Source organism: Pteropus medius, unplaced genomic scaffold (genome assembly GCF_902729225.1).
Source record: "Pteropus medius unplaced genomic scaffold, Ma_sr-lr_union100, whole genome shotgun sequence".
Lineage (NCBI taxonomy): Eukaryota > Metazoa > Chordata > Mammalia > Chiroptera > Pteropodidae > Pteropus > Pteropus medius.
The window spans coordinates 18,137,389-18,164,371 of NW_024344378.1; the positions used below are offsets into that span (position 1 = coordinate 18,137,389).

Below are 26,983 nucleotides of genomic sequence, written 5' to 3' on the forward strand. Positions count from 1 at the left end.
CTTGAGGCTCAGCTCTGAGTGGGCAGGGAGTGGGAGGTGGACATCCTGAGATGGGGGGCCAGAGGAGAAGGCAGCAGACAGGAGGACCCCTTGCCTGTCCCAAGTCCCCTTGCAATCATCCTTCTGGTGTTGCCTGTGACAAGGGCCTGGGCCTGAGCTAATAATTGGGCTCCTGTCCCTTTTTCCTCTCTTCATGAGCCAGTGAGCCAGAGCCCACTTGGCTCACGATAATACATTTTATTCTCCAAACGTATAGCCTGGCCGCCCAAGGGCCTATGGAGAAGCCGGCAGACTGAGTCCAGCCTGGGAAGAACCAGTTGTGAGGGACTGGAGGAACTTTAGTGGGATGCTCAGGGTTGTGGGGGTGGGGGGCGGTCATAGAGAGTGTGGGGACCCTGGGGCAGGGGCCACCACAGACTTGGCTTCTCAGGATGTGCCTAACTGTTTGGAGGAAGAGGCTGAGGGGAGGCAGTGGTGGGCGGGACTTGGGGTTTGGGCTGTTTTGGGTGAGTCTGCAGGTCTCTCTGGCCCTTGGCTTCCCATGTGGGATGTAGGAGAGTTAGATGAGGCAGGAGACTCAGAGGTAAGGGCTGATGCCCGGGTCTTCGTAGATGAGGGTCTTTGGGATGCTTGGCCTAGTATGGCCCCTAGAGTGGCCCTGGGGACTCTGATCTGGCTCTCCAGCTGGCAAGTGCCCACTGCCTATTAGGAAGGGGGATCTGAGAGGGAAATGCTGCAGGGACATGGCCTTGGCCACCCCTCTCCTGGCGCTTGTGACCCTTGCCCTGAGCTACCTGCTGGTTCTGAGGCTGCAGAGGAACCCAAACCCCTTCCGTTCCTCCCCAAATCTCCCACTCCTTACCATGCTTGGAACAACTCCGTGAGGTAGTACTGTTACTGTTCCTGTTTACAGATGGGGAAGCTAAAGCTCCAAGAGGTTAAATGGCCTCCCAAGGGTCACAGAGCTGGTAAGGACAACGCAGGACTGGACTTCCGATCCTCAGACTCCAGTTTTATGCTTTTCTAGTTATTGCGTCCAGTGCCGTGTCCTATGGCACCAGTCCTGGGCCATCTACTCTCACCAAGGCAACTGTTGTCTAAAGCACATGGTCTGGTTGGGGAACAGTGCCCAACAAAAACTCCAGGACAGGATAGGACAGGAGCAAGTGCTCCAGCGGGAGTGATCGGGCAACTCATGGAGGGCAGAGATGGCTGGGGAGAACTGGGGTTGGTAGAAAGGAAGGCACTCCGGGCAGGGGGAACAGCTAAAGCAAAGGCTTGGAAGGAAGAACCTGCATAGAACAGTGTGGCTGACACAGAGGGGGTGCTCGAGACATATGTGTTGAATGATGAATGTTGCCTGGAACGGGGCGGGGGTGGGGTGGGGTGTCATACAACTTGGGGAACTCAGAGATTGAATTCGGCCTTTATTCTATAGGCCACCGGGACCCACTAAAGGTGTTGAATGAAGCAGGGGACTGGCTTGGCAAAAGCCTCATTTAGAAGTTTAAGTTGGCAGCCATGATCTGGCAGGAGCCAGGGGTCCTTCCAGGTGGTAGTTGGAGGAGTGCAGGTGTGAGACAAGGGTGGGGCAGGGCCCCAAGGAGCTGCCAAAGCCCTAGCAGACCCAGCCAGGGGCTCTGAGTAAGGCACAAGGGCCCTTCACTGGATGAGACTCTTACAAGCCGCCTTCCAACCTGGGAGGGGCTCTCTTCTATAAAAGGGTCCAATTCTCCATGCCACTGCCAAACCCTTCCCATCTAAAGACAGGAGTCTCCCTCTACTGCCCCTCCTCCTTCCTTCAGCCCCCGATTTTCCAGGCCTTCGCTGGGAGGGGGTCCAGAGCAGCCTCTGTGGGATGACATCACCCACCGCCCGCCTGCCGAGTAGTTTCTCATCTGGACACCTGCTCTCAGCTCACGCCCGCCCGGGCAGTCTTGGGCAGGCAACACCCTAAAAGGCCGATGCCAAGCGAGAGGCAGCAGCAAGCGAGCTGGGAGCCTGCATATGCTGGGGGAGGGAAGGGCAGCCAGGAGGATAGAGTGTCTGTCTGTGTGTTTGTCTGTCTCCTGGCCTTTGGCGTAGCCTCCAGTAAGTGCCACCAACTGTCTTCTGTGCTTTGGAATACCTTGAGAACATTTCCTTCACTTTTCTACCTGTGCCCCAGAGTGTCAGTCTTCAGAAAGCTCAAGCCAGTTTTCCAAGGGGCTTGGGGGAGGAGCATGTGGATTTTTCCCCTCTTTGAAATCTTGCCTCAGATTTCCTTGGCTGAGGTTAAAATGAGCCGATGTCTCTCCATTCCCCGGCACCCCGTCTTGTCCTCCCTGGCAGCCTCTGGTCACAGGCCCATTGCGCCTTGCTCCACTGTGCCTCTGTTTCCCCGTCTCCCCTTTCTCCCTTCCACAGTTTAGTTGTCTAGTTTTCCCATATTTCAGAGGTGAGGCCCTGTCTGGTTTATCCATATGGGCTCAAAACAAATCATTAAGTCACTCTGTTTACCTGTCTGCCTTTCCGTTCATTTCACAAACGTTTACTGAGTGCCAACCACCGAATGGGCATTGTGATCTGGTCAATAGATGTACCAAGAATCAACAAAGAAGCCACTGTCCAGTCTTTATGAAGTAGCAACCGCGTGCCAGGTGTCTAGGGACAGGATGAGGCGGGGCCCCTCTTTAGAAACCAGGGTACCAGTGGCTCTCACAGGTCAGGTACAGTGCATAAGTTCAGAGCACAAGCACCAGTGTCAGGTGAGCTTGGGTTCAATCCCAGCCTTGTGACCTTAGGAGAATTGCTTACTCATGATCTTTGGTCTGCCTGCAAGTAAAATGGAGCTGTAACAGGACTTACCGCATAGGGTGGTCGTGAGGGTCAAACAAGATGGCGAGACCATGAGGTTGGCATGAGGTCGGCACTTGGCATGGTGCTGCCCACGAGTGAGCACCAACAGGGCTCCCGGCTAATTGTCAGTGTCATCTGGGCACTGTCAGGATTCGGAAGCTCCCTAACCTGCTGCTGGGGAGCTCCCGTTTGTATCTTGAATTTTCCTTTCCCAGACACTGGAAAGGGAGCCCTTTTTTTGTACTGGGTGCACGTAAGAAGTGCCCTTGGCCACAGAGGCACTGACGGCTTCCCCAGGGGCCCTGTGGGAGGTAGTCCCTGTCAGCACTGCCTAGCGCTGCCTCTGTCCTGCTGGCAGGGGCAGGAGCAGAAGCTGGCCGAGTCCGAGTGCTGAGCCGAGATGGCCCTGCTGCCCAGCTGTTGGTTACATTTCTGCCTGAAATACAATCCTGGCTTTGGAGGGGCTGCTTGGGACTGTGCATGTGCATACCCATGTGGCAGGCCTCAGCTGGGACAGACCCCTTTCTGGGTCTCCAAAGGGCTGAGCTGGGGCTGCAGGGTTTATACGTCATGAGAGAAAACTGCCAGGGGCCGTGGGTTTATTTGGCCTCCACTGCCTCCTGCCCTAGGTAAGATCCTTGGCCGTGGAAAGACCTACAGATCTAAGCAGCGCTTCTCACCCCTGGCTGTACATGGGAACCGTGTGAGAGGAGGGTGTCTAAAAATTACCCCAGGCATCAGTATTCTTTAACAGTTCCCCAGGCTATTAGTGGGACCAAGTTGAGGATCGTCGTGCTAGAAGAACGGGATGTCTAGAACCAGAAATCAGAGGCAGTTCTGTGATGGAAAGAGATGGGCTTGAACCTAAAACAGTGAGTGATTTTGGTTCTCTCCATGGCAGCTGTGTGAGCTTGGACAAGCTTCTTGCCCGCTCTGGGCCTCTGCATTGCCTTTTGTAAAATGGGAAGGTAAGAAGGTTGTTGTGAGGCTAAAATGAGACAGGGTACGTGCCTGTCACGGAACATTTGCCAAGTTAGACTCGGACATATAGGGAAAGTAGCTGCAGGCTAAAGCATCAGGGGGGCCGTGTGGCGCCTGGGGACCCTGTCTCAGCCATTTCTATAGCCAGACAAGTGGTGCGAAGCCCCCAGCCTTCCAGGAGGTTGGCAGATGTGTAGAGTGGTAGACGCATAGTTTAATCAGTGTACTGGAAATTCCCTTTGGGCTGGGGGCAAGTCGAGAAGGCCTCCGATAGGAGGTGACCAGCGGGTCTCTGGTGTGTGGATCCTTTCAGCTCCTAGCAGGGCATGTATTATCTTGGGTGTTCTGTTCCCACCTCCACCCTAGTGTTGGTGATTGTCAGTGGTGAAACGCAGACAGGTTTAAGCAGTATGTAAAGGCCACACAGCCAGCACACTGAGATGGGCATCCAGCCTGTCCACCCAGATTTCCAGCCCAGCGCTTGCTTAACGAACGTTGCACTAGTTCAGCGGCTGAGGAGGGCAGAGAAGTCGCTGGCTCCTGGGAGCCTGCCCTCCTGCGCATCCCACCTTGGGACCCCTGAAGCTCCGTGAAGTTACCAGGAGAGGGAGGCTGGAGGCTCCTGGGAGCCCGACCACACACCGCAGCACTTAAAAGCAAAGGGAGACTGAGTCAGTCTCCGTGTGGCCAGTGGGCAGCAGCCAGGCCAGGCCAGGGCCCCCTCAGGAAGCGATGATGCTACAGTCAGCCTGAGGCTGGCGGTGTGCGCCTGGCCCTTGGGCTCCGTGGCAGCACCCTGGTGAGCCCAAGAGGCAGGCACTGAGCCGAACTTGAGGAAAAGTTGGCGGGGGGTGGGCTGGGCTGGCCTGCCGCTGGCGCTGGGACTTTCTTCTTGGGTTTCAAGTAAACAGTCTCGGCCCTCCTCCCCTTCCCCTGCCTCCACCCCCGGCTCCTCATTCGATGGGTCTCATGTGTTTCTACCCCCGGCTCCTCATTCGATGGGTCTCATGTGTTTCTATTTAAGGGTTGCGAGTAAACCCCAGTGATTGGCGGCCTCAAACCCTCTTGACTTCTCGCCTGGGCCCGGGCTGTGGAGACCTTCTCTCTGGCTCTCTCCTCTCCCTCCCGAGGGGAGGACTGCTGACTCCCTCTCTCTCTGGGTTTACAGAGGTTGGGGGAGAGGCAGGGGCCCTCCCCCTTGCCTTGCTTTTCTCTCTCTCTCCTCCACTCTGGCCTCAGCCCTCATGGGCCGCCCACCCGCCCGCCTGCGGCCCTCCCCTCACGCCCCTGCCGCTGAAGGGTCTGAAGAGACCACGTCCGCCCCAGGCCTCTCCTTTGCCTCCCTCGTGCTGAGCTGTGACTAACTCATCACAGCAACAGGCTTTTCCTCTGAGTTGGCTTGGCCTCCATCTCTCTCTCTGTCTGTCCTTCTCCTCCCTCCACCCCCCGCCCTCTGTCCCCTGGCTCCCCATGTCCCCCGGCCCCCGCGGTGCAGCGGGCCGGTGGGGGCCTTGCTATATGGCCTGTCCTTGGGGCCTAGCGAGCTGCGAACCCTGGCTGCAGGCAGCCCCTTGGAGCGGCGCTGGCGACAGAGCAGCCTCCCCCGAGGCCGATGGACAGGGGGCGCCCCGGCCGCGGGGCCATGGCTGGCCGCTGGCTCACCGCGTGCTTTCTGCCTTCGCCAGGTGCCGACACCAGCGCCGAGCCCATGATCCTGGAACAGTATGTGGTGGTGTCCAACTATAAGAAGCAGGAGAACTCGGAGCTGAGCCTCCAGGCCGGGGAGGTGGTGGATGTCATCGAGAAGAACGAAAGCGGTGAGTGCCCCGGCCAGCCACTCCGGGTTCCAGCCTGGCTCCTTGGACTGGACGGCTGGTTTTTGTTCCCTTCCTCCTCCCCCACCTCTGCAGCTATACGTTATTTCCATCTGGCGGGGAGAAGGCTGAGGAGGCTGAAGTTTCCCCTGTTGGTTTGGGCTGCAGGCCAGCAGTTTGCCTGGTGGTGGAAGAATGTCTCCACCGCTCGGGGTGATTAACCAGCTTGTGTTAATGCAAGGCCAGGGTGGCAGCGTGGGTATAACTGTGCAGCCCATGCTCAGGGTCCTCATGCCCTCTGAGGCCCAGGCGGAAGGTGACTCCCAGCTCAGGGGCACCCTACAGCAGCTTCCTCTGTTGGTCCGTGTTCCGAGCCAGGATCCAGGCAGGGGTGGGAGAACCCGGGTAGCTGGTGGGGAAGGCAGGCCATGACATCGCCGTGGGGTCCAGGGTCCTCAGGCCCCTGGCAGGTTGTCTGAGGAAAGGCCAGGCCTGTGCGGGTTGACTAGTATCTAGGCAGTGAACTGACTGCCCCCTGCCGAGCTGAAGACGGCCAGGACCTGGGAAGAGGGCCAGACAGGGGGAGGAAGCCAGGTCCTAGGGCCAGGGAGGGTCCTGTAGCAGCCGCCCTCTCATTGGGAGCTGAGGTTTTGTCTTGTCTGGGGCCGTCCATGGGGCTGCTGGTTCCAGGGTTCTCGCCAAGTGAGCCCAAGTGCCTCGGTGCCCTTGGCAGCAGGAGTCTTTGCAGGTGGAAAGAGGAGGGCAGTCCAAGGTTCAGGCCTCTGGCCCAGGACATGGATCAGCAGTTTGCCCAGGGCCTGCTGGGCTTGAGTTGGTTTTGAATAGAGGGTGTTGTGTTTTGGTTTCAGTTTTGAGGGAAGGCCTATGCACAGGAGCCTCTCTGGACTGCGTTTGGGGGACACTCCCAGAGGGGAGGGGCCTGTTCTCCTTTTCCTGTCCCATTCATTTCCCTTCCAATATTTCAAGCCCGGAAAGGAAGGCATACCAAAGGATGATTATGCCCATTCTGTAGATAGAGTAACTAACTAATACACAGATAATTTGAAGGAAAGTGGGTCATCTGAGGTCAAAAGCAGAACAGAACAAGGATGTTCCTGGGTGCCCGCAGGCAGCAAGCAGCTGTAGGAATGCTAAAGAAATCCCAGCGGGCCTCCTGGAGGAGGTGACCCTAGGCTGTGATGCCAACATAGGCCTGACTCATGGCCCTCCTGGGTCTGGAGTCTTTCCCTTCTCAGAGAGGTCAGGCTTTGCCTTTGAGTGGAGTAACCATCAAGGTAGATGGCAGCAGTAGTCACCCCAGCAGAGCCATGTCCCTAGCATAAGGCCTGGGCCCTTCACCCCAGGTGCCCACATGGGTCTCCTTCCAGCCTTTGTCCCAATGCCAGCCCTACCTCCCTGCCCCCCAGGGAAGCTGCATTGTCACAGGAGCCTGACCCTGGAAACCCTAAGCACTCAAAGGAGGGGATCTCCAGTGGTAGAACTGGAGACACCAGCTGAAGAAGATGTTTGTTTTGGAGCTCACTCCAAAGGAAGGCAGGCCTGCTTCTGCGTATAAGGTCAGGTCTGCTCAGAAGTAGAGTAGTGGCTTAGGGACCCTCCTGCCACCTCACTGCCTATGTCACCAGCACAGCATTGTAACCCTGGAGTAGCAGTAAGAGTGAGTACCAGCCCCTGGCCAGGATGTCTCAGGAAGAGACTTCACACAAACAGTCAGCCTACTATGTATGACTCCCTGATTCCCAAGGACATGTGTGTCCTCTGCCTTCCCATCCCATATCCAGGACCCTGGGGACACGTGGAGTCCTGCCTAGGAGTGGAGGAGGAGGAACCTTGATAAAATGAGGGTTCTGTGTTAGGCCTGGAAAAGGTGTAGAGGCACCTCCTCTTCTGAGGAGTCCTTAATGGCTATTTGACGGGGCTTAGGCAGCCTGACTCCCCAGAGCAGCCTACTCTGGCACACAGACTCTCTGAGGGAGCCGCTATCCCCGGAAGCAGGATTTTGCCTACCAGCTACTGGCTGGGTGGCTTCAAGTCCCTTAATCCCTCTTGGCCTCAGTTATCCTTTCTGTAAAATAAAGATAATCTGGTGGCCACTTGGAAGCAGGGCCTGGAACAGATGACCTCCCTGAGTCCTCTCCCAGGTCCGAACTCCGTGGCTGGGAGATTCCATAGGTCCCTGGGTGTCATGTGGGGAGAGCCTCCCTGGTCTGGGCTTTTCCGCTTCTCTGAGAGTTTTGTACCTTTACTCTTGGTGGAGACAGCTGCACAGCAGCAGATGTTTATACAGGGACCTTGCACTGCTGTGTTCACTGTGCAAAGCCACACTATTTGTTGCCAGCAGAATCTAGGAGGCTAGGAGTGTACGACCAGCTTAACCAGAGAAACTAAATGGGCGGAGGGGAGAAAGGATGAAGGCCAAACTGCAGATGCTTGGGTGGGTGGTTTCCCAGTTCTAGGAAGCTGGATGTCTGATGGTGGGGGAGGAGAGGTGTGTTGTGCATCCTGCAAGCTGGCCTTAGAAGGACTGGTGAGGCTTTTGAACTCTAGAACAAAGACTCAATTGTGATGCCTTTGACCTTTGAACATGGTGGGTGTGTTGAGCCATTTCTACTCAAATTGTCAGGGCAGCAGTCCCAGTTTGTGCCAACCCCCTGCCCCGGGGCTTCGCCTTGCCCACTGGGAGCCAGGACTCTGCCTGTGTCCCCTTCTTGCTGGCTGGAAGTCCCTTGAGTAGAGTGTCCATAGAGGGATCCAGCCACCTCTGGCTCTGTCTGCTCATCAGAGCCCTTTGGCTGGCACCATAGCCATCAAGCGATTTGGAGGTGTGGTTGTGCCAGCGCTCTATAATCTCACAGTCTAAAGAGAGAGATGTCTGGAAGACAATTGAGAGTCAGTAAACGGTAAACACCAGGTATCGGGCCATGTACTTCACGTGCATTATTTTACTGCAATCATGGAAGACTCCATGCAATAGAAGACACTAACCATTTTGTAGCTAAAGTAACAAGCTAAGGGGTTAAATCATTTCCTTAGAGTCCAACAGCGGAGATCTCTCCCCTTTACAGAGGAAATGGGGAAGGCTGAGAGTGGGCTGATCCTGGGTGGGGTCATCCCTAAACTGCTGAGGCTGCAGGTCAGGGAGAGACACAGGCTGGATGAGATGACCACAAGGCTCCCTGGAACATCATTGCAGAAGGATGCATCTGTGTCCTTCCTTCCAGCATGGTGCTCATAGGTCATGAGAATTCATGTTGTTAATTGTTCCTTTGAACTTGGGGACAAGCAACAGCTAAGGATATCTGAGGAGGATGATTTGTACTCAGCACTGAGGACAAGCCTATTCCAGGGAATGTAGGTGGACAGATGTCAGACTCCCAAAGTAAGACCTGAGTGGCTTCAGGAAAAGCATTTTTGATCAAGTGAATGGGCCTGGGACCCAGCCAGGAAAGGATTCATTTTCTCCATTGATCATCAAGGACAAATCTAGCAGAGTCAACAGCTTTGTTAACTTTGCCAACCAGCAGGGCATGCAGCCACCATTGTTGTCTTGTCCTTGGAAGCTCCTCCACCCTTGACATAAACAACAATGCCTGAGAAGCTTCCTTTGTAGGACATTTTTATGCCTCAAAGACGACATTGGCTTCACCTTCCAGCAGGCATGATCTGGTCTAACTTCTGGCAAAGCGGCAATGGCAGGATCTCAGTTGCTCTGATTTCTGTATTGAGCAAAGCTGTTTCCAACTTTCTGGGATTGTTTCCTTCTTCTCAGGACTGGGGGCCAGGGGGTGACATGAGGACATGCTCATTTCCTGCCTCAGCTTTCCTTCTCTGAGTCTTTGCTTCTTTCCTGACACCAGTGTGATAATACTAGGAGTTTTTCTACTTCCTTGGAGGTGCATAGCTAGAGAATCTAAGATCGAAGAATTGTGCTGTCAAGGAATTTTGAGCTCTGCTGGTCCATGCAGATGAGAAATTGTACAGATGAGAAAACTAAACCTTAGACACAGCCACTCAGGCTTGCTCATTATTGAAAGGATTACTGAAGATTATTAAAAGGATATTGAAAAATTTCACCAAACCCCAGGGTGAGAAATACATCCCCACCTCACAGGAACTGGGAACTGGAAACGAGAAAGTCAACACAAGCCAAAGAGAGACTCTTTTCTTGGGTCTCTCTCTTGGGTACTATGTGGATTTAAAGCCGAGCTGGGATCTTGTCCTAACTAGAGGCTAGCCTTCCGTGTCTTCCTGTTCACTCATAATAGCAGCCTATTCATCTGCTGTTGATTTGTCAGGACCACACCCTACATGACTTTTCAGTGGAGATCACTACCACCAACTGACGATGGCCTCTGGTTCTCTGAGTTCAAAATTTGGTGTTTAAATCTGATTGGTTCCTGGTTAGCCAGTGGTTCAACAGACCTTAGATCAGGTGTCCAGCCCTAGGCCAATCAGCTGTGTCCAAGAGAAGTGTGGTACAGTTTAAACATGGCTACCTAGCCAACTTCTTCAGCAGTGGCTGTTGGAAGTCAGGTTTTAAAGAAAGGAAATGTAGAAGAGGTAAGGAAACTAAAAACCTGTTGGTTGCAACCATTTTACTTGTTTTGTAGCATGTGCATAGTGAAGAGAGCCAAGAATCAGGCATCTGAATATTGGGTTTGAGTCTGATGCTACCCTGTGTGCTTTAAGTAGGAATCACTTAATTTTTGTTTCCTCATAAGTAAAAGGGGGCAGTGATATGTACTACATGGTTTTCTTTTTTTAATGAAATGTAACCATTTATTACTTGATACATATCTTTATCAGTAAGAAACTAATATGGTTTCCTCTCAGAGTTGTGCTTCATGATGATTTTGTGTTGTCACAGATAATGCGTTCTTCAGCAACATATTTTGTGAGTTGGAATCTTCTTTACATTGGGGATATATTTATTTTGTTACTTAGATGTTTCTTCATGGACTTTTTATAAGGGAGAAATATACTATATAAAGTATTCATTCATTTATTTCACAATTCTAAAATGCCACCTTTGTCCCAGGCACTGTGCTGATTGGGTACAGAACCACAAGGTTCCTACCTTTATGGCACCTAGACTGTAATTGATGTGAGCATTCTGGGTACTTAAGAGGTGGTCTGTAATGTGAGGCTGAGACAGTTTTGTACACTTTCCATTGTCATAAGTAGACTTCTGTATATCTTCTATGTCTTTTGCTTAGTTTATAAGCTTACTAAGGAATTACCTGTTTACTAATTCAGACTGTCAAGCTACCTCCAAAAAGAGATGTCCCAAAGATAGGATATGCTGTTTCTAGAAAGGCAGGTTTATTGCAATCTGCATTGCAGGTAAGTGAACTAACGCTTTTAACTCTGCGACAGCCTTTCAAAAGTTTGGTCCCAGTGAGTGAGCCCCCATTTGGATGTGGTGACTGGCCCCAGTGAGAGCCTGTCCAGTCATCAGAAGGCATTGGTCTCTGACAGCATTTCTCTAAGTGCAGCTTGTACCTGTGTCTGCTATATCAGCCTAATGAGCAATTCCAAAGTCCATGCTGGCCCAAGACTGTTTCTGGTGTTTAGTTGTTATCTACTTCATGGAACTGGCTAGGTGGAAAGGGCCATAGAGTATAAATCCAGGAGCAGAAGTGGGAATTCGAATTCAGCCTTGGGACCCTCAGCCCAACTTTATTCACCCAGGATAGACATTGTAGAATGAGATTGCAGGATAGCCTAGCAATTAAAAATATGGGATCCAACTTAGATAAGCCTGGTTTTAATCCTGATTTGGTACTTGTGGTGACCCGGGGAAAGTCACTTGTGTGCTCTAAGCATCAGCTTCTTTACCTGTAAAATGGGAATATTGTACCCACAATCATAGGGTTGGTATATACTGATTCAAAAGGAACTCAGTGCTTAGTGCAGGGCCTGGCACAGTGTAAGGGCTCAGTAAATGATAGTCACTAGTGAGACTGCTGGACTAGGGCAGTTCTGCCACAGATTGATGTTGGGGCCCACAGCAGGCCAGTTTCCCTCTTATGGCCTCAATTTTCCTACCTGGCCAGAGAATGGATTGCTCTCAGTGGTTTCTGAGTATTCTCTTAGTCCTGGTGGTTTGTGAATTAGGTAAGACAAGCCGGGAGTTACTAAAGGGCAGTGAAGCCAGCAAACCACGCTGGGGACCAAAGTCACTCGCTTGGAGCCCTTGCTTGGGCAGCTGTCCTTGCCCCCGTACATGACAGGAAAAAGAGTCGAAAAGAGAAGTTAAGTTCCCATTGGTGACCCAGGAGCAATACCCTTATGAGCAAGGCCGGGGAGACGAGAGGCCCACCCATCATGCCCTCATGCTTGCTGTCACTCAGTGGTTCTGTTGCATGGCTCAGAGTGGGTGGAGGAGACTAACATAGTCAGGGAAGGCTGCCTGCAGGAGTTGGGCATTAAGCTGGGCAGTGGAGCTAGATGGGAATTAGATAGGCAGAGAAGGGCTGGAATTCCAGATCCACACGAGTGGAGTTCTAGGTAGAGGCCGGGCTTGTTGGGGCTAAGACAGCAAGGCAGGTATATGGTTGCCTCAAGCAGGTGTATGCTGATGAAGAAGGTAGAAATGGGAGAAGTGGATGGAGAGGAAGGATGGGGCCATGGAAAGCAGGAAAGCAGGAGTGGGACCTGAGAAGGGTGGTACCTGGAGCGAGTGATCCTGGCGGTGGGGAGGAAAGTAGCAGGGAAAGATATGTCTGGTGACTGGAAATTGCTCTTTCCTGAACTAAGTCTGCACAGGCTATTGTTAAGGAGGCATCCAAGAGCTTGTCGACACTGAGCACAGCCGGCCTCATGCCTGGATCCAGCTGCCAGGCGGCTGGGTGGGGCAGTGGGCTCTGGGCACTCCCTCTGCCTCACCTCTACCTGCTCAGGTTGGGCAAATGGGATAGCCAGTCACTCTGACCTCACGTTGGCTTTGTGCACCTATCCTGTTCCAGACTCTTCCGAGTCCATTTTCCATGTACAGCTGTTTCTGAGCAAAAGGTATATCGGTGACCTTGGAATGGTCAGCTGAAGTACCAGAGTGTGATGCCAGCTGCTCATCCCAGCCTCAGCCCCAGTGCAACACCTGGCTGCCTTCCCTTTTGGAGGTCAAACAAGTTTGCACTGTATCTGTTCACAAGCACCCTAAAAGGCCACTTTTCTGGGTTTTAACACCAGGGAACTAGTTGGACCACACACTGCCCAGACCCTGGCAAGGCCAATCTCCAGATGATCAGTCATCCCTAAACCTGTATTACAGTAGTTGATCAAGTGCTGGGCTGGGGCCCTGAAGTGACAGAGGCCTTTGAACAAAGCCCCACCCCCTCAGGGCTCACACATAGCGAGAGACAATCGCCACTGAACCAGGAAAATTATTCTAGATTTTGAGAGGTGCAGTGCAGGAAATAAACAGGATGCTGTGACAGCAAATAAGCAGGGGAAGAGGGGATAGAATGTGGCTGGGAAAGTCCTTGCTGAAGAGGTGCCGTTACAGCCGAGGACGCATGGAGCTTGGGGAACAAGGGAGCTCAGAGGCCAGTTGGTCTGGGGGAGAGTGGTGGTGAGTAAGGGCAGAGAAAGAGGGCAGGCAGGTGGTACGAGGCCACGGTATGTTGTTCTAGATGTGACAGCCACCACTCACCAGTGAGAGTCTTGTAGTAGAGCAAATAGGTGACCTCACTCTCCTTCCCAGACATACCTTAGCCCAGGTGCCCAGAGAGCAGACAACACTGGAGACCTGCTGCCCACCCCCAACGCACATACGTAGCCTTTGTCCCCAGTAGAAGTGGCAGGTCTCACTTTATGCCTGAAGTGGAGGGCAAAGATCTCCCCATATAAGGTTCTCCCCACTCTTATATAACAGATTTCCACTCTGGAGTTGGCACTTTCTGGGGAGTATAATTTGTTAGGACCTCAGGGAATTTGGGTTGAGAAATTGCCCCTTGTTCTGTCCCCAGATTCTCCCGCGGCCGCGTGGTATTCACCCCTCAGCAGTGAGGTTTTCGGTAATCACCCTGGTGGTAGTGGGGTTACCCAGGGTAACCGCCCTTGCCCCTATCAGCATCTTTTCAGATTCCATAACCTCATCCTCTGGGTTTCCTGGAGTCCCTGGCCTCATTGCAGGGGAACGGTCAGGATGACCCAGTTAACCCAGTTACCATGAAGCCTGGTGGGAGCCAGTGTTCACTGGGGCTCCCCATCCTGGGAGCTGGACTATCGAATCCCAGCAAGTGGAGAGAAGCTTCTGGCTCGTGTAAACCTCCAGTTCACGGCTGTGTATGTTCGAAGTATGCTATATGGGGTTTTTCGTTTGTTTTATTTAATTGCCTCAGTCCTAGCTCTACCTTTCCCTTCTTGGTCAGGCACTTCTCGATCTCATACAAAAATACATTTGCCTCCTCTAAGCTTTTATTGGACTGGATTGTGGGGAAGTGGCCCAGGCACCACAGGAGGTGAGAGAGAGCCAAACTCAGGGAAAGAGTCTGCCAAGGACTGGCCATAAAGTGAGCAAATCACAAGTGGGTTTGAGACTGGCGTGCTAGGATAGCAGGCAGATCCCTCTCTGCCGTTGTATCTTGCCCATCGGCATTGTCACAGGCCGCCCTTAGGTCACTGTCCTGGAACTTTGTGCTTTAAGAAATGTCCTAAGCACAGTGGCCTGAAGCCTGCATGTCTTCTCTTAGACTCCTGCTAGCAGGTCATCAGAGTGGTCAAGGCCACCTGGGGAGTGCCTGCTCAAGCCAGCTAGTAAGGGATTTGAGACATTTTTCAAAGTGACCTCTTTCTGAATCAGAATGTTTTGTTTTACAAGATATAAAACCTTGCCGTTTATAAAACATGTTGGTAAGAGGAAGGGCAGATGTTGGCATTCCTTCTTTCCAAGGTGGAAAATGAAACCCAGAGTCGTTAAGTGACTTGCCCCAAGGTTGCATAGCTGGGAGGTGGCATGTGGACTTCCATCACATCCTATTTATCCAGTGTTTGGAAATCTGGATGTTTGTGTTTCTTTTCCTTGTGGATTTTACTTCTTTGGAAAGCCAGACCTCAGAGTACTCAGCTGCGCGGGTTCCCCAGGCCACAGAGAGCAGAAGAGAAGAGGTCAGTCCTGCTGAAGCCCTGGCTGGTGTAGGAGAAGGGCCGAGGGGCTGGTCAGAGGGAATATTAAAAGGAAGGGGAGAGCGCTGACTCAGTTTCCTGCAAAAGAGTTGTGTGGTTGTTCCAGCGTTTGGCTCAGCCAGGTCCGTGGACCAGGGCTGGATTGGATAAGTGAACGGATGGATGGGTCGGGGCCACTTGTGGCCTCCCTGGAAATGTGCTTACCAGGACCCCGGTGGGCAGGGCTGAGAGTGTGAAGGCAGAGTCTAGGCTGTGCCTGGGTGGTGCTGTCAGGGCCCCAGCCCACTCTGCCTTCCCTTTTGTTCAGATAAACAGACCTGTCTTGGCCCCGCCCCACTCCACCAAGCCTTTCAGCAGTCTCAGCCCTGTCAGAGTGAGGTCCTGCACACAAGGACCGCTTCCATAGGATGTAGTTTGCTCATTCAGTCGACGAACACGAAGCACCTACTGTGTCCCCTGTGGTGTGCCCAGCACTGAGGCACAACAGTTGACAAGACACAGCGGTCCCTGTCTTTCCATCACTGGAAGTGACAGCATTCCAGGGCTCTCTCTCACCTGCACGGTAAAGGCCCAGACGCAGTGAGTTGATCATTTTCAAAGTGCGCCTACCACGTGCAAGGCAGAAAGCACAATGTTGCAGGGATGGGTGGTCAGGGAAGTCTTCCGGAAAAGGTGGGCCTTGAACAAGGAAGGAGCTGAAGAAAGTGTTCCAAGCTGAGCAAACCGGAATGACACAGGCAGGTGTGGAGGGTGGTGTGGACAGATATGATCCCGCAACAGTACCTGGGGCTACCTGAGAGAAGACATTCACCCAGCAATAAACAGGACATGTCCAGGACCTTGAAGGGCCTCAGATGCCAAGTGAAGGAGAGTTTTTCCCTGTCCTTCCCCACCAAGCTGAGGGAAACATTTCTGACCATCCACCCGAACCTCTGCTTTGTCAGAGGAGAAACGGAGCCTGGAAAAGTGAAGCCATTTGCCCCGTCACATGGCGAGTTCATGACAGGGCTGCCGCCCAGCTGTGGACCTTTGGCTAGCTGTTTCTGAGGGCTGCCAGCATCTCCCAGCACCATTGAAGCCTCATTGCCTGCTCAGGGCTGGGTGAACCTCAACTTACTCCTGACTGGTTAAGGCCCAGCCCCTGCCCAGGGGAGGCAAACAGATGAGCAAACTCTTCAGTTCCCCAACTGTGAGCCTCTCAGTCTGGTGCAAATGCTAGAGCCTGGAGACAGGCAGAGCTGAGGCAGTCCTCAGACCTGGAGGTGCTTCCTGCATATCATTCAGACTCCTTTTTTCAAACGTGGTGACTACCCTCCTCCTCCAGCAAGGTCATCTTCAGATGCCCCAACCTGAGAAAGCAGACTCCTCCATTTAGCGACACCACTTCTCAGGGCCAAGGTGGGGCTGCCCCACCAGCTGTCTGTAGATCACCCCCAGACCAGAGGCTTGTTTCTCTCTTCCCCTAGGAAACTGGTGAGGTCACTGTTGCGGTTGGCCAGGCCTCTAGTCCCAGTGTTTCTGGACAGGCTGTCTTTCTTGCTCGTTATCCGTACTTATAATAGGCACCCTCTCGAGGCCCCAGCCTTTTCTCCTCATCATGCCCTGCATCATTTGATCGTGGCAGGATTTCGAGCTGCTGTAATCAGATTGCACCCACAGCAAGGCCTGGGGTTTCCAGCTTTGTACCAGCACCTGTAATGTTGGCTACAGGCTTCTCCCAGGCCTGGCCAAGTGACCTCCCTGTGCCCTGGGGGGCTTTCTGCCAGTTCCAGCCACCTACTTCTTGCTTGAGGCTTTGGGTCAAGTGACTGCCACTTGGCACAGAGCTCAGGATGTCATCTCAATGGGCAGAGTGGTGGTGTGAAAGGAATGACAGGATTTTAAGAGGATCTCAGTCAATCTAGTTTCCAGGCTCAGCCACCCACTGACCAGGTGACCTCAGGCAAGCCACTTTACCCTCTCTGAGCATCAGCTCTCCTCACCTGTAGAATGGAGGTGTGAGTTGTAGTGAAGACAGTGGCCACAGTTGCTTTCCCAATACTAGGCTTCCCCATTCCCCTGACCATCGAGGTTTTACCAAGCTGGACAAGAAGCAGTCCTTTCATCTACATAGTTCTGGAGCTCCTAAGATCCCCTCTAACCTCTGGGGCTCCCAGAAAAAGTTAGTTTCAGTTTAGAGGGAGCAGGCGAGGGGAATTTGACCATGTTGGCAAGCCTTCAGCCAGCTCTCCCTAGCAGCCAAATGGGTCACTGGCCGCAAACGTCCCTGAGTTTGTAATGATGATCACAGGGCTTGTGGGCTCCTGGACACCTTTGGAATGGGTTTTGCGAGGCCAAATGTTTTGCAGATTAAATTTCCGGAGAAAGAGCAGCTGAGAAATAGTCTTGAGCTTTGCTAAGCCACTTCTGTGCTATGGCAGCAAAAGGGATACGCTTGCGTGCGTGCGCTCTCCCCTAATAAAAGAGAGGGGTGTAGGCAAAAGAGGAAGATGGTCCAATCCCCAGCTTCCCTCTCTCCTTTAATTTGCATCAGCCAATGAGACCGCTGGTGCTGCCGTGTTTTGCAGGATGGTGCTGGTAACAGAAGGAATATGATTAGCGTTGTGGAATTTCATGGTAGGGGTTAGGGATGCTCTCCCCTCCCCCCCCACCCCCCCCCCCCCCCCCCCACACACTTTTTAAATAAAGTAATGTTTTTGAAGAGTTGCCCTGGAAAACTACTAAAAGCAGAGAGGCTGATGGACGTTTTTGTCCTGTCAAACGAGGACAAGATTATCCAGGTAACTGAGGGTGTCGCGCCCCGTTAGCGATGCGGGGTTCCAGGGCCATCCTGCCCGAAAGCGAGCCGTAATCACAAACAGGCCAGGATCAGTTACAACCAGAAGAGTTCTTGGCTTGGATGGGAAAGAATAAAGTTTTCCTTGCCCCTCCTCCCCCATTCTTCTCAAGTTAAACAAGATCTGTGGAAGAACTGCTCTGGGACTTAAAGAGAGGCCACAATTCAAGCCAGCGAGCGAGGGGTCTCGAAGCCCAGCATGGGAGAGCTCCACCAGCCTCCGCAAGGATGGGAAGCGGGGTGCCTAGCCCATTTGCTGTCCCTGTTCCTCCTTGGGCTAAACCAGAGAAGCCCATTTTTTCAGTCTTTTTTGTCTACCTCCCCATCTTTGTCTTGCCCACCAACAAAGTGTCCTGACCCTTCTGCATATTTAAGCTGGCATTTTCTGCATGTTGGGGTGGTGGGAGGTCAGGTTGGAATATAAATGAAACTGGCTCAGCACAAAATAATGGGGCTCTCACCCCTTTTAGCCCCAACACAGCCCTAGGAGCCCTGCTTCTCATACCCCTTCCCTACCTCAACCAGCACCTCCTCGGCAAGCATCAGATCCAACTCTTTTATGCTTGGGTATAAATTACAGTGCTCCCTGGAGTATTGACACTGAGGGGCATGCTTCCCTCTGGCATTAGTATTGGGAGCAGAACCAGGGTTGGCGAGTGCCTAGACCTCCTTGCCAACAGAGCAAGGAGTTTAACTGTTCCTTGGAGGAGAGGAAGGAAGTTGACCTCATCATCAGGGCTTTGCACTGGGAGTGTGAGCATCCAGAGCTCCTGCCTCAGTGCCTCCCTTGTGAGTGTTTCTTCTTCCAAGCCCAGCCCTATGTCCCAGCCTCACTGAACAGCTGGACACAGACTTGCTTCCTTGGACTTACAGGGCCTGCACTTTTGATGGGGCCAGAGCATCTTGTCGGCACTGATGGGGTAGCTGGGAGGAAGATTCTGGACCCCAGGGGCCTAGCCTGCTCGCCATACCCCCATCTCTCAGCCTCCATGGGGCCATCCAAGGAGAAGAGGAACTCTGTTCTATAAGTGGTCTCAGTGTCGGAGACCCTGGATGGAGTCAGAGCCAGGCTAGACAGGAACTCTGAGCCAGAGACCAGTACAGAGTGGACATGGAGACATCTATATTGCAGTCTAAGGGACAAGCCAGAGTTGGGGAGCTAGAGTGCATGACAATATTGCTTCCTGGGGATTGAAGTTATAGCTTCCCATGGACAAAAACTGGAACTCAGCAGGGGTGTCTTGGGCCTGTCACTGGCAGACATATTTAAAGGCAGAAAATCTTCATGGCCCGCCTCGACCCCGGACATCTGTTAACTTACTCTATCTAGGCCTCCCCACCGTAGAATCACTTCTAGAAAGGAGTCTCTTCTCCCAATATCCTCATCATGGTGAGATGACCCCACAGAAGCTATAAGATGGGGGTGGGTATGGAGGGCAGAGAAAATCAGAGACTTCCAGCTTCCTACCCTATCTCTCTTCTGTCAGGTACCAGGATCTTCCTGCTGACCATGGTGGGATGTTCAAAGTCTGGGCCTTATCAGAGTGGAGAAAACCAAACCAAGCGAGCACGTAGTCAGGAGCTGGAGATCAGGCATTCATTCGTTCCCCAGCTTTTATCTCCTGCGGTGTGCCAGGCACCAAGGCACGTTGCTGAAAAAGGAAGACCTGATCTTCATCTCTTAGAGCTGACAGTCTCGTGGGGCAGTAGACAGTTACCTGCTTCTGACCTGGGGACTGTGGTTGCTGGTGTGTTTTGAGGCAGGCTGGTGACTTTCTGCAGACCCCTCTGACTTGTTGGGGGTGCTAGGCACCAGAGATTGACAGAGTAGAGGTGGAAAGAGCTCCATCAGTGACTGGTGCTCATGAATGTCAGTCATGCTGCCTGACCAATTACTGTAACTGTGATGACTCTAGAAAGGGGCTTCTGGACTAGGAATGTGTATCTGGTTTAAGTGTGGCCTCTTCTCCTTAGACTGGGGTGGGATTTGTATTCGACCAGCTCTTGTGTACTAAAAAGACAAGATAGTGTCCAAAAACAGGGAAGACAGGAAGGGAAATGGGGCAGGAAAAGCTGACAGAGAAAACCTATTTCTAAATCACCACAACCCAGTGAAGTGTCCAGGATGGTTATCCCAGGACCAAGGTATTCAGGGTTCAGGTTAAACCCATTTGTTGTTTTCTGGAATCTAGTAATATTAGGAACTGTGGGATAGGCAAGAAGGGGATTATTGAAGGGCTTCTTATATATCAGACAGCGAGCCACCATCTTTCCTGTAATCACCGCCACCGCCCTATAAAGCACAGGCAGCCAGGCTTCCATTCTACAGACGGAAAAGCCGAGGCCCAGAGAGTGCATGTAATTTGCCAGTTTCTTTTCCACAGGATCTGCTGCCTCCTGTTTCATTCTCTGTGGTTCCCTTGGCCCTGAGTGTGGCACAGAGGTGGGGGAACTTCTGGGTGTTGGGAGCAGCAGGTCTCTGGGACTGCCCGTTCAAGAGCTTTGAGTTGTACCTACCAAGGAAGAGGGCTTTTTATTTCCTGTATAAGGAGCATGGCACCAGGAGCTCCTATGGAGGCCTGCTGCCAGTGGGGCTGCTTTGAACGAGCTTGGGGAGGGGCTGTTAGCAGTCCTTCTGCATTCCTGGAGGAGCCTCACCCAGGGTGTGGGCTCGTCCCTGGTGCTTGGCCTGTGGGACCTCCCTGAGCTTTGCTTTTCCATTCCTATGAGGGGAGAGGCCCAAATGAAAATGGCCCAGTCAGGTATACAAGCAGACTGAGAGGTCATGGGTGGGAGGATCAGCTTACTGGATGATCTTGGTCAAGTTACGCAACTAGTAACAAAAATCTCCCAGCCTCAGGTCCCTGTGTGCAATTCCCCTGAGGTGAGCCGTGAGTCAGAGGTCCCCCAACATTTGGGTGATTGGGGAAAGGATCGCTGCTGAGGGACTGAACAGTTGCACTGGATTCTAGTAGGGCAGGAGGCCCCGGGGCCAGAGGGGTGAGAGCTAGAGAGACGATGCCTGGCTCTGACCCCACACTGACCCTGGGAGCTGGACCCTAGAGATACTGAAGCTAAGGGAAGCAGGGGGCACTGTGATGTGGACGGAGGAGCCGAGGAAGGAGGAGAAAGCCTTGTGCCTGCCTGTCAGTGCATTTCATTTTCAACAACTGCTTATTGAGCCCCTTCGCTGTCTGAAACACTGAGCCTCGCAGGCGCTCCACTGGATGCCAAGATGAGCAAGACTTGGCCTTCGTTCTCAGAGAGCTCCTGGTCTGGCTGGGGGCAACAGCTAACCCAAACCGAAGGTTGCTGCTGGGGGAAGCACAGGGCAGGAGAGCAGAATCCCAGCTGTGGGGAGTGGTGGCTTCGAAAGATGAGTTCTGAGCACGTGGACAGATCTGAGAGACCATCACATTTGGGGTCTTCTGAGCCTGCCCCGCTGGATATGCATAAAAAAAAAACAAGATACAGGGCGTTTCCCACCAGGCCCCATGAAAGGCTGTGTTCAAATCTCACTCTGCCACTGAGTAGCCAGTATATGGCCATTTTGCTCCTCAGTTTTCATATTTATAAAATGGAGATAGTGTTTTGAAACCCATGTGGCTATTGGGAAGGTTAACTGTGGAGCTCTTTCCACCTCTACTCTAACAGACAGGGATGGGCTGTCGTCCAGTCTGGGCAGTAAGTGGTATCTATGGGGAAGTTAGGAGTCCATCAGGTTCCTGAAATTGCTTGGAATAATAACCCCCCAGCTCCATCTACCTACAACCCAGAGACTTTTCAAAGCATTTTTCCCATTTATTATCTCAATCTCAGAGTAATTCATAAGAGCAACTAGGACAGGTGCCTTTGTTTCCATTTTCAGAAGGGTAAGTGGTGTGCACAAGACCTCAAAGCTTGCTAATGACACACTTGGATTTGAACCCTGGTCTCTGTTCTTTTTTTTTTTTAATTTATTTATTATTATTTATGCCTTTAGCACCTGGTCTTCCTAGGTGGTCTTGCATCCAAGTACTAACCAGGCCCGACCCTGCTTAGCTTCCGAGATCAGACATCAGGCTAGTTCAGGATGGCATGGCCGTAGACCAGGGACCGTGGCTCCACTGAGGCGCGAACCCAGGACTTTCTGTGTGTAAAGCAGACGTGCTAACCGCTACGCTATGGAACCACGTCCGGGTCTCCATATTCTTAACTCAAGCCTCCTTCTGCAGACCAGTGTTCAGAGTGGGTCATACAAATGTGTGGTAGACACAGCAGTAAATGGCCTTGAATCCCATCATGAGAAGGTTGTTTCCTTTCAGTCCTCTTTCATGCCTCCTGAGTCAAGGGGAAAGTCTCCACTTAGGGTTCTTGTATTTTACACATGTTGTTTTTTTTGACCTAGAGAAAATCTGGTCCCAACCTCAGTGTCTTGCTAGAATTTGCTTTAATATCATGCTAAAGTCCATAGCATTGTCGTTTCAGTGTATGTATTTTTTTCTGTTATCTTCTATTTATGCCAAGGGATACTGGTTTTCTATTTAGCCTAGCATTGGAAAATGTCTTTTCGAAATACTAAAGTAATTTTTTTTTTTTTTTTTAATGAAAACACTAGTACAAGTGCTAGCTTGGATAGCTTAATTAGATGTCTGGTGCTGTATAATGCCCGAGGTTACAAGACCCCAAGCAGGACACTCTTCAAGACCCTCCTTCTCCTACAGTCTAGGGTGACACCAGTGGTTCCTAAGTTCCAACTGAGAAGGGAGCCTGGAAAAGCATCAGCATTCGTGGTGGCTGCTCCCCACACCGCCTGGAAGAATCCACGTTGTCAGGGAGCTGCTGACGTCAGGCGGTGCAGGATTTTGCAAGGCCTCTATTTAAAATTTCCCAGAAATTAAATAAGGAGGGTTCGGAGGGAGGAATGCCCTAGACAAATTGTGGGGTGGGTTTGTTTTGTTTATGGAGACGGTCTTTAATGTTGAATTTGCCCCCGTTTTATTTTTGCCCCAATTGAAAAGGGGCTGAACTTAGCTAGAAGGGAGGGGATGGTTGTCAGCCTAAGGCTTTCTGTTGAAACTCACTTAATTCTGGGGCCAAGACGTCTCTGTTTTTAGCAAAGAGAGAAACAGGAAAAAAATATACCAAACTCATACATGTGTACTTTTTAGGCACTAGAGCTAGTTAAAGAAGAAGGGTAACAGTTACAGAGAGTTCCCTCAGCTCTTTTTTTCAGACTGAAAGTATAAGGCACCAGACACATTGCTAAATGTGTTCCTTTTTTTTTTTTTGACTTCTCACCACAACCTGGTTAGTACATGTTGTTTAACATTCTCATCTCACTATTGGGGACACTTCAGCCTCTTTCTTTAGCCATTTTGAATGTCCAAGTATCATTCTAGTTCAAGTTGGTTTCCTGAAAATGGACTTCATGCAACATGGTTGTACACAGGGCAACTTTAGATGGTACTGATGCAGTATTAAATACTTCTGCAATACACAGTGAGAAAAGTTGGTCCCGTTTCAGTCCTTTTCCAAGACTTCTGATTTATCTCAGCTTGATGGTCGACTCTCTCTGACCCCTCTTTAATAGTCTCCCTTTGTAACCAAGAGGGAGCTGCCTACAGGCACAGCCTGTTCCGCCACACAGCTCAACGTGACTGCAATGCTGCGTTCTCTATCATTTTATGGTGGGGGTCGGTGATCCTAGCTGTTACTTCATGGTGGCAATCTGAAGTTTCCCAAACAAATTGTTTTCTTGCAGCTGAAAAGAAAAAAGGTGGGTTGCTTTAAATATTTGTTTCCTATGTGAACCACAATACACGTAGTTCAAGGATATGGCAGGCGTCGAGCACGGTGTGGAAATAGCTGAGGTTTGAGAAATGCTGATCCAAAGTCGCTCTCTCCTGGCAAAGCTCTTGGGTAACACTGTGTGCCAGAAAACTCTGTCAGCCTGAGTGTCGCTGCCTCATCCTGCCGTGTGAGCTCAGAGAGGGTGAGGGAGAGGCAACCTGGAGAGGGCGCCTGAAACCACCTGTCACCCACCTCCTCTCAGAGAGGAGGGCATGTGGTGGGAAGACACTCCCATGACTCTCCCGAGAATCAGGGCTGCTTTGTAGACACTGATGGGTGGAGGAGAAACAGATGAAGGAACTAGTTTCTGGGCTTGTCAGTCAGATGGAACTTTGGGGAACTTAATAGGAAGAGAAGGCAGTGTTGGTCTCTTTCTGCAGAGGTGCAAACAGCTGCAGTCGTCTTTTTAAGGGGAGCTGAGTAGCTCCCATACTGGGAGTCAGACCTGGGCACTAAGCCTGGTGCTGCCCCTTCTTAGCCAGGCACCTTGGGCAAGTCACCCAGCCCAGGTGTTTCCTAAGGCTGCCTATGATTTCATAGCCTTGAGGCAACTTGCTGAACTTACAGTCCCCCAAACTCCAGGACCTTTCTCATCCTCTCTGCCTAGTAGGGTGACTCACACCACCCGATTGCCCAGGACATGCCCATTTGGCACCTGGTTTGTTGGCCCCCGCCATTTACTCCAAAAAGTTTGGACAGTAAATAATAAGATCGCTATACTAAACCATGTCCTCTTGTCTTTCCATTTACTATTTTTCATCTTGTCAGATTTGACCTGTCATTACCATGTGTTCAGACCTTCTTTTTTGGCTACCGATCCTGGCACCACTTTTTCTAAAGGAGATGGTGCCACCAGCACAGCGCCTCTGTCCTCATCCTGGGACCGATTAAAACATCCCACAGGACAGTTTCCCAGTAGAATCCCCTCTCTTGGTTGGAATCAGTGAATTGTCACACCCTCTTTAGATGTAGTCAGCCATCAGTTGTGAATCTGTCAGTGCAGCACTGTGGCCCCAGGGGGATCATGAGAGCCCCAGGGCCTGGATGGCTCAGCTATGACACATCGCAGACCCTCCAGCGGTTCACTCCTTATCAGCACCAGTGTGACCTTCCTGTAGTGTCTTTCTGTCCAGCATTGCCTTTGTAACTAACCACTTTCCAGGCTCTCCAGCCATCCCTCGGAAAACCCATGTGACACTTGATCAGGACCAGCATCGAGGTTGCTGGTCTCTCTACTCTGGAATTCACCTTCTTTGAAAGTCAGGACCTTTTCCTGTTATGTATCCTCTGGCCTTGCTCCATGTCTGTGTCTCCCAGGATTGCTCATGGTGGCTTGGCAAGCTCTGTCAAGTGCTCTCCAGACCTTTTCTCACGGCCAGCTGATGAGAGCTGGTAGAGGGCTGCCCCTCAGTGCTGCCTTCATCTCCGCTCTGGATCCACTTGCCTGCTATGCTCCCGGTCAGCACTTTCCAGTCTGACCACAGACAGGAGTCCAGCAGACCCCTTTCCCCTTAAGCCAGCCTCATAGCACAGCGCTTTCGGTGTCGTTTGACTTACCCGTCATACTCTTCCTCCTGCCTGGAACATCATGGGAAATGCCCTTTTTGTTACCCTGAGTGTTTCTTCAGGGGTCCACTTGTGAGACTGCAACCTTCCTGATGTGATTCTCAGAGGTTCATAGCTCCCTTGTCTCTGTTCTTCTTTCGAGATTAACACACACACACACACACCCATCCATCTTCCAGTGTGTCGCCCTTAAGTAGCCACATCTCACCCACCATAAGCATATTTTATAGTCATGTTAGAAAATACCATTTTGCATCTTCTCCACCCTTTTTCTGTTAAGGCATCTCTGGCCTCAGGGTCACACCTCCATGTTCTGCTTTATAATAGGGTAGGTGGAGGACAGTGACATTGAAGGCGAGTGCCCCACTTGCTTTCATCTGGAAAAATCCCCACCAGGAAGCTTTGTGAGCATGACTGGATGGGACCACATGTACTCCCACCATTCTGCCTGTCCTGTTCCTCCCACCAGATTGTTCTCCCCTCCCCGCCCCTCCCCACCGAATCTGATCTGAGGTTCAATTAAGGTCTCCTCTCCTCCAAGAATTCTTCCCTGACTACTCAGTTTCATCTCTGATCTCCGCAGTTCCTTCAGCAAATGTTGCATCGACATCATCATGTCTGGCACGGGGCTGTCTGGGTCACCCTGCTCTGCAGTTCTTGGAGGGGCCTCATAACATCTTGCATTCTCCACTTTATCCTGCCCCGACCCCTACCCGTACCAGGTACAGAACCAGACCCACAGTTTTCAATAGAGACCTTCCAAGGTCAAAGCCACATGACAGGGACACCAAGAGGCTCTCTCGCTCTCTCTCCCTGAGACTCCAGTCACCTAAGGCCCACCTGCCGAGTCCTGGTACCAGTCATTAAGGAGCGCTGAGGTCTTGGCTCCTTTAAAATTCCCATGGTTTGCACTTAAACTTTAATAATAGTTCTTTGGTACACCTCGCTAGGTACCAGGCACTAATCTGAACACTTTATCACGTGCCCCCTCTCTGCCTGCAAATGCTCATTAGCCAGGCCTTCTCCTGCATACCTCACCCATAGCCTCAACCTGCCCAGACCCAGCACTGGGCTTCTAGGCCTGTGCAGTGAGGAAGGCAGGCTGGAGCCGGGTTGGGGGAGGAGTGGCAGCAGCCCAGTTCTTGCTGTCTTCTTGCCATGGACTCCACGGAGCCTTCCAGACTGTGACGTAGCAGCCTGTGCTAATGGTCTTGGAATCCAGGCCTCGGGCGCCCAGGGAAGGTTCTGGGGCCTTGGTGGCCTGAGAGCCCCATCTGGGGGAAGGAGAGGCCGTGGGCAAGAGAGAGCAGGGTAGGTGCCAGAAGAACTGGTCAGGCAGGAAGGCAGGGGCTACGGGGCTACATCGAGAGAAACTGGGGGAGCCTTTCACCCATTCCTGTTTGCTTTGGACCTTGGAGGCCTCGTGCTGTGAGCTGGAGTGTGTCTTGGCAAGACGCTCAGTGACAGAACCTTCTAACCAGGGGAGGCCTGGCCGAGGGTGGGCTGCCTTTCAATTGTTCTTAAAGGCACAGAGCATCACGGGCAGCCTGCATCTCCAGTGTCTGTGGTCCCTCTTAGGTAGAAGCTTCAGGTCCCCAAGGTCGTGGGAAAGAGGTCAGGCTGGGTCCAAGGCAGAAGTAGTCCCTCAGGGCCCAGGCTCGTGCCAGGTGGGCAGCACTGGTGACATGTACCTGGCTAGACCCTCTTCTTCCTCTCAGCATCTTCACACCTCTGCCATTTGGTGCTCACAGATGCTCACCCCAGCTCCTCTTCCAAACCGCTCTAAGGAAAACACGAGAATGCCTGGACCTATTTCCTCCCAAAAGGGCCAAAGCCTGAGCCAAGGCGTACCTCATGCCCGGAGGCAGGTGTTTGAGGCCTGGGACCATGCCTCTACTTCTAGCTCCATCGCCCTGGACACCAAAACCCTGTGCAGACGCCTGGGCATATAGTAGTAGTAGTGCTC

The 26,983-nt window shown here is 52.1% G+C and overlaps 1 protein-coding gene across 5 annotated transcripts in view; it reads left to right on the plus strand.

Moving 5' to 3' along the window:
* Positions 1-26,983, plus strand: part of SH3PXD2A (SH3 and PX domains 2A) — a 220,628-nt gene that overhangs the window by 155,948 nt on the left and 37,697 nt on the right. For all 5 annotated transcript variants that reach the window (XM_039871290.1, XM_039871294.1, XM_039871291.1 and 2 more), the window contains one exon: positions 5,505-5,636. In XM_039871290.1, the coding sequence (XP_039727224.1) occupies positions 5,505-5,636 (132 nt within the window). The remainder of the gene's footprint in view (positions 1-5,504; positions 5,637-26,983) is intronic.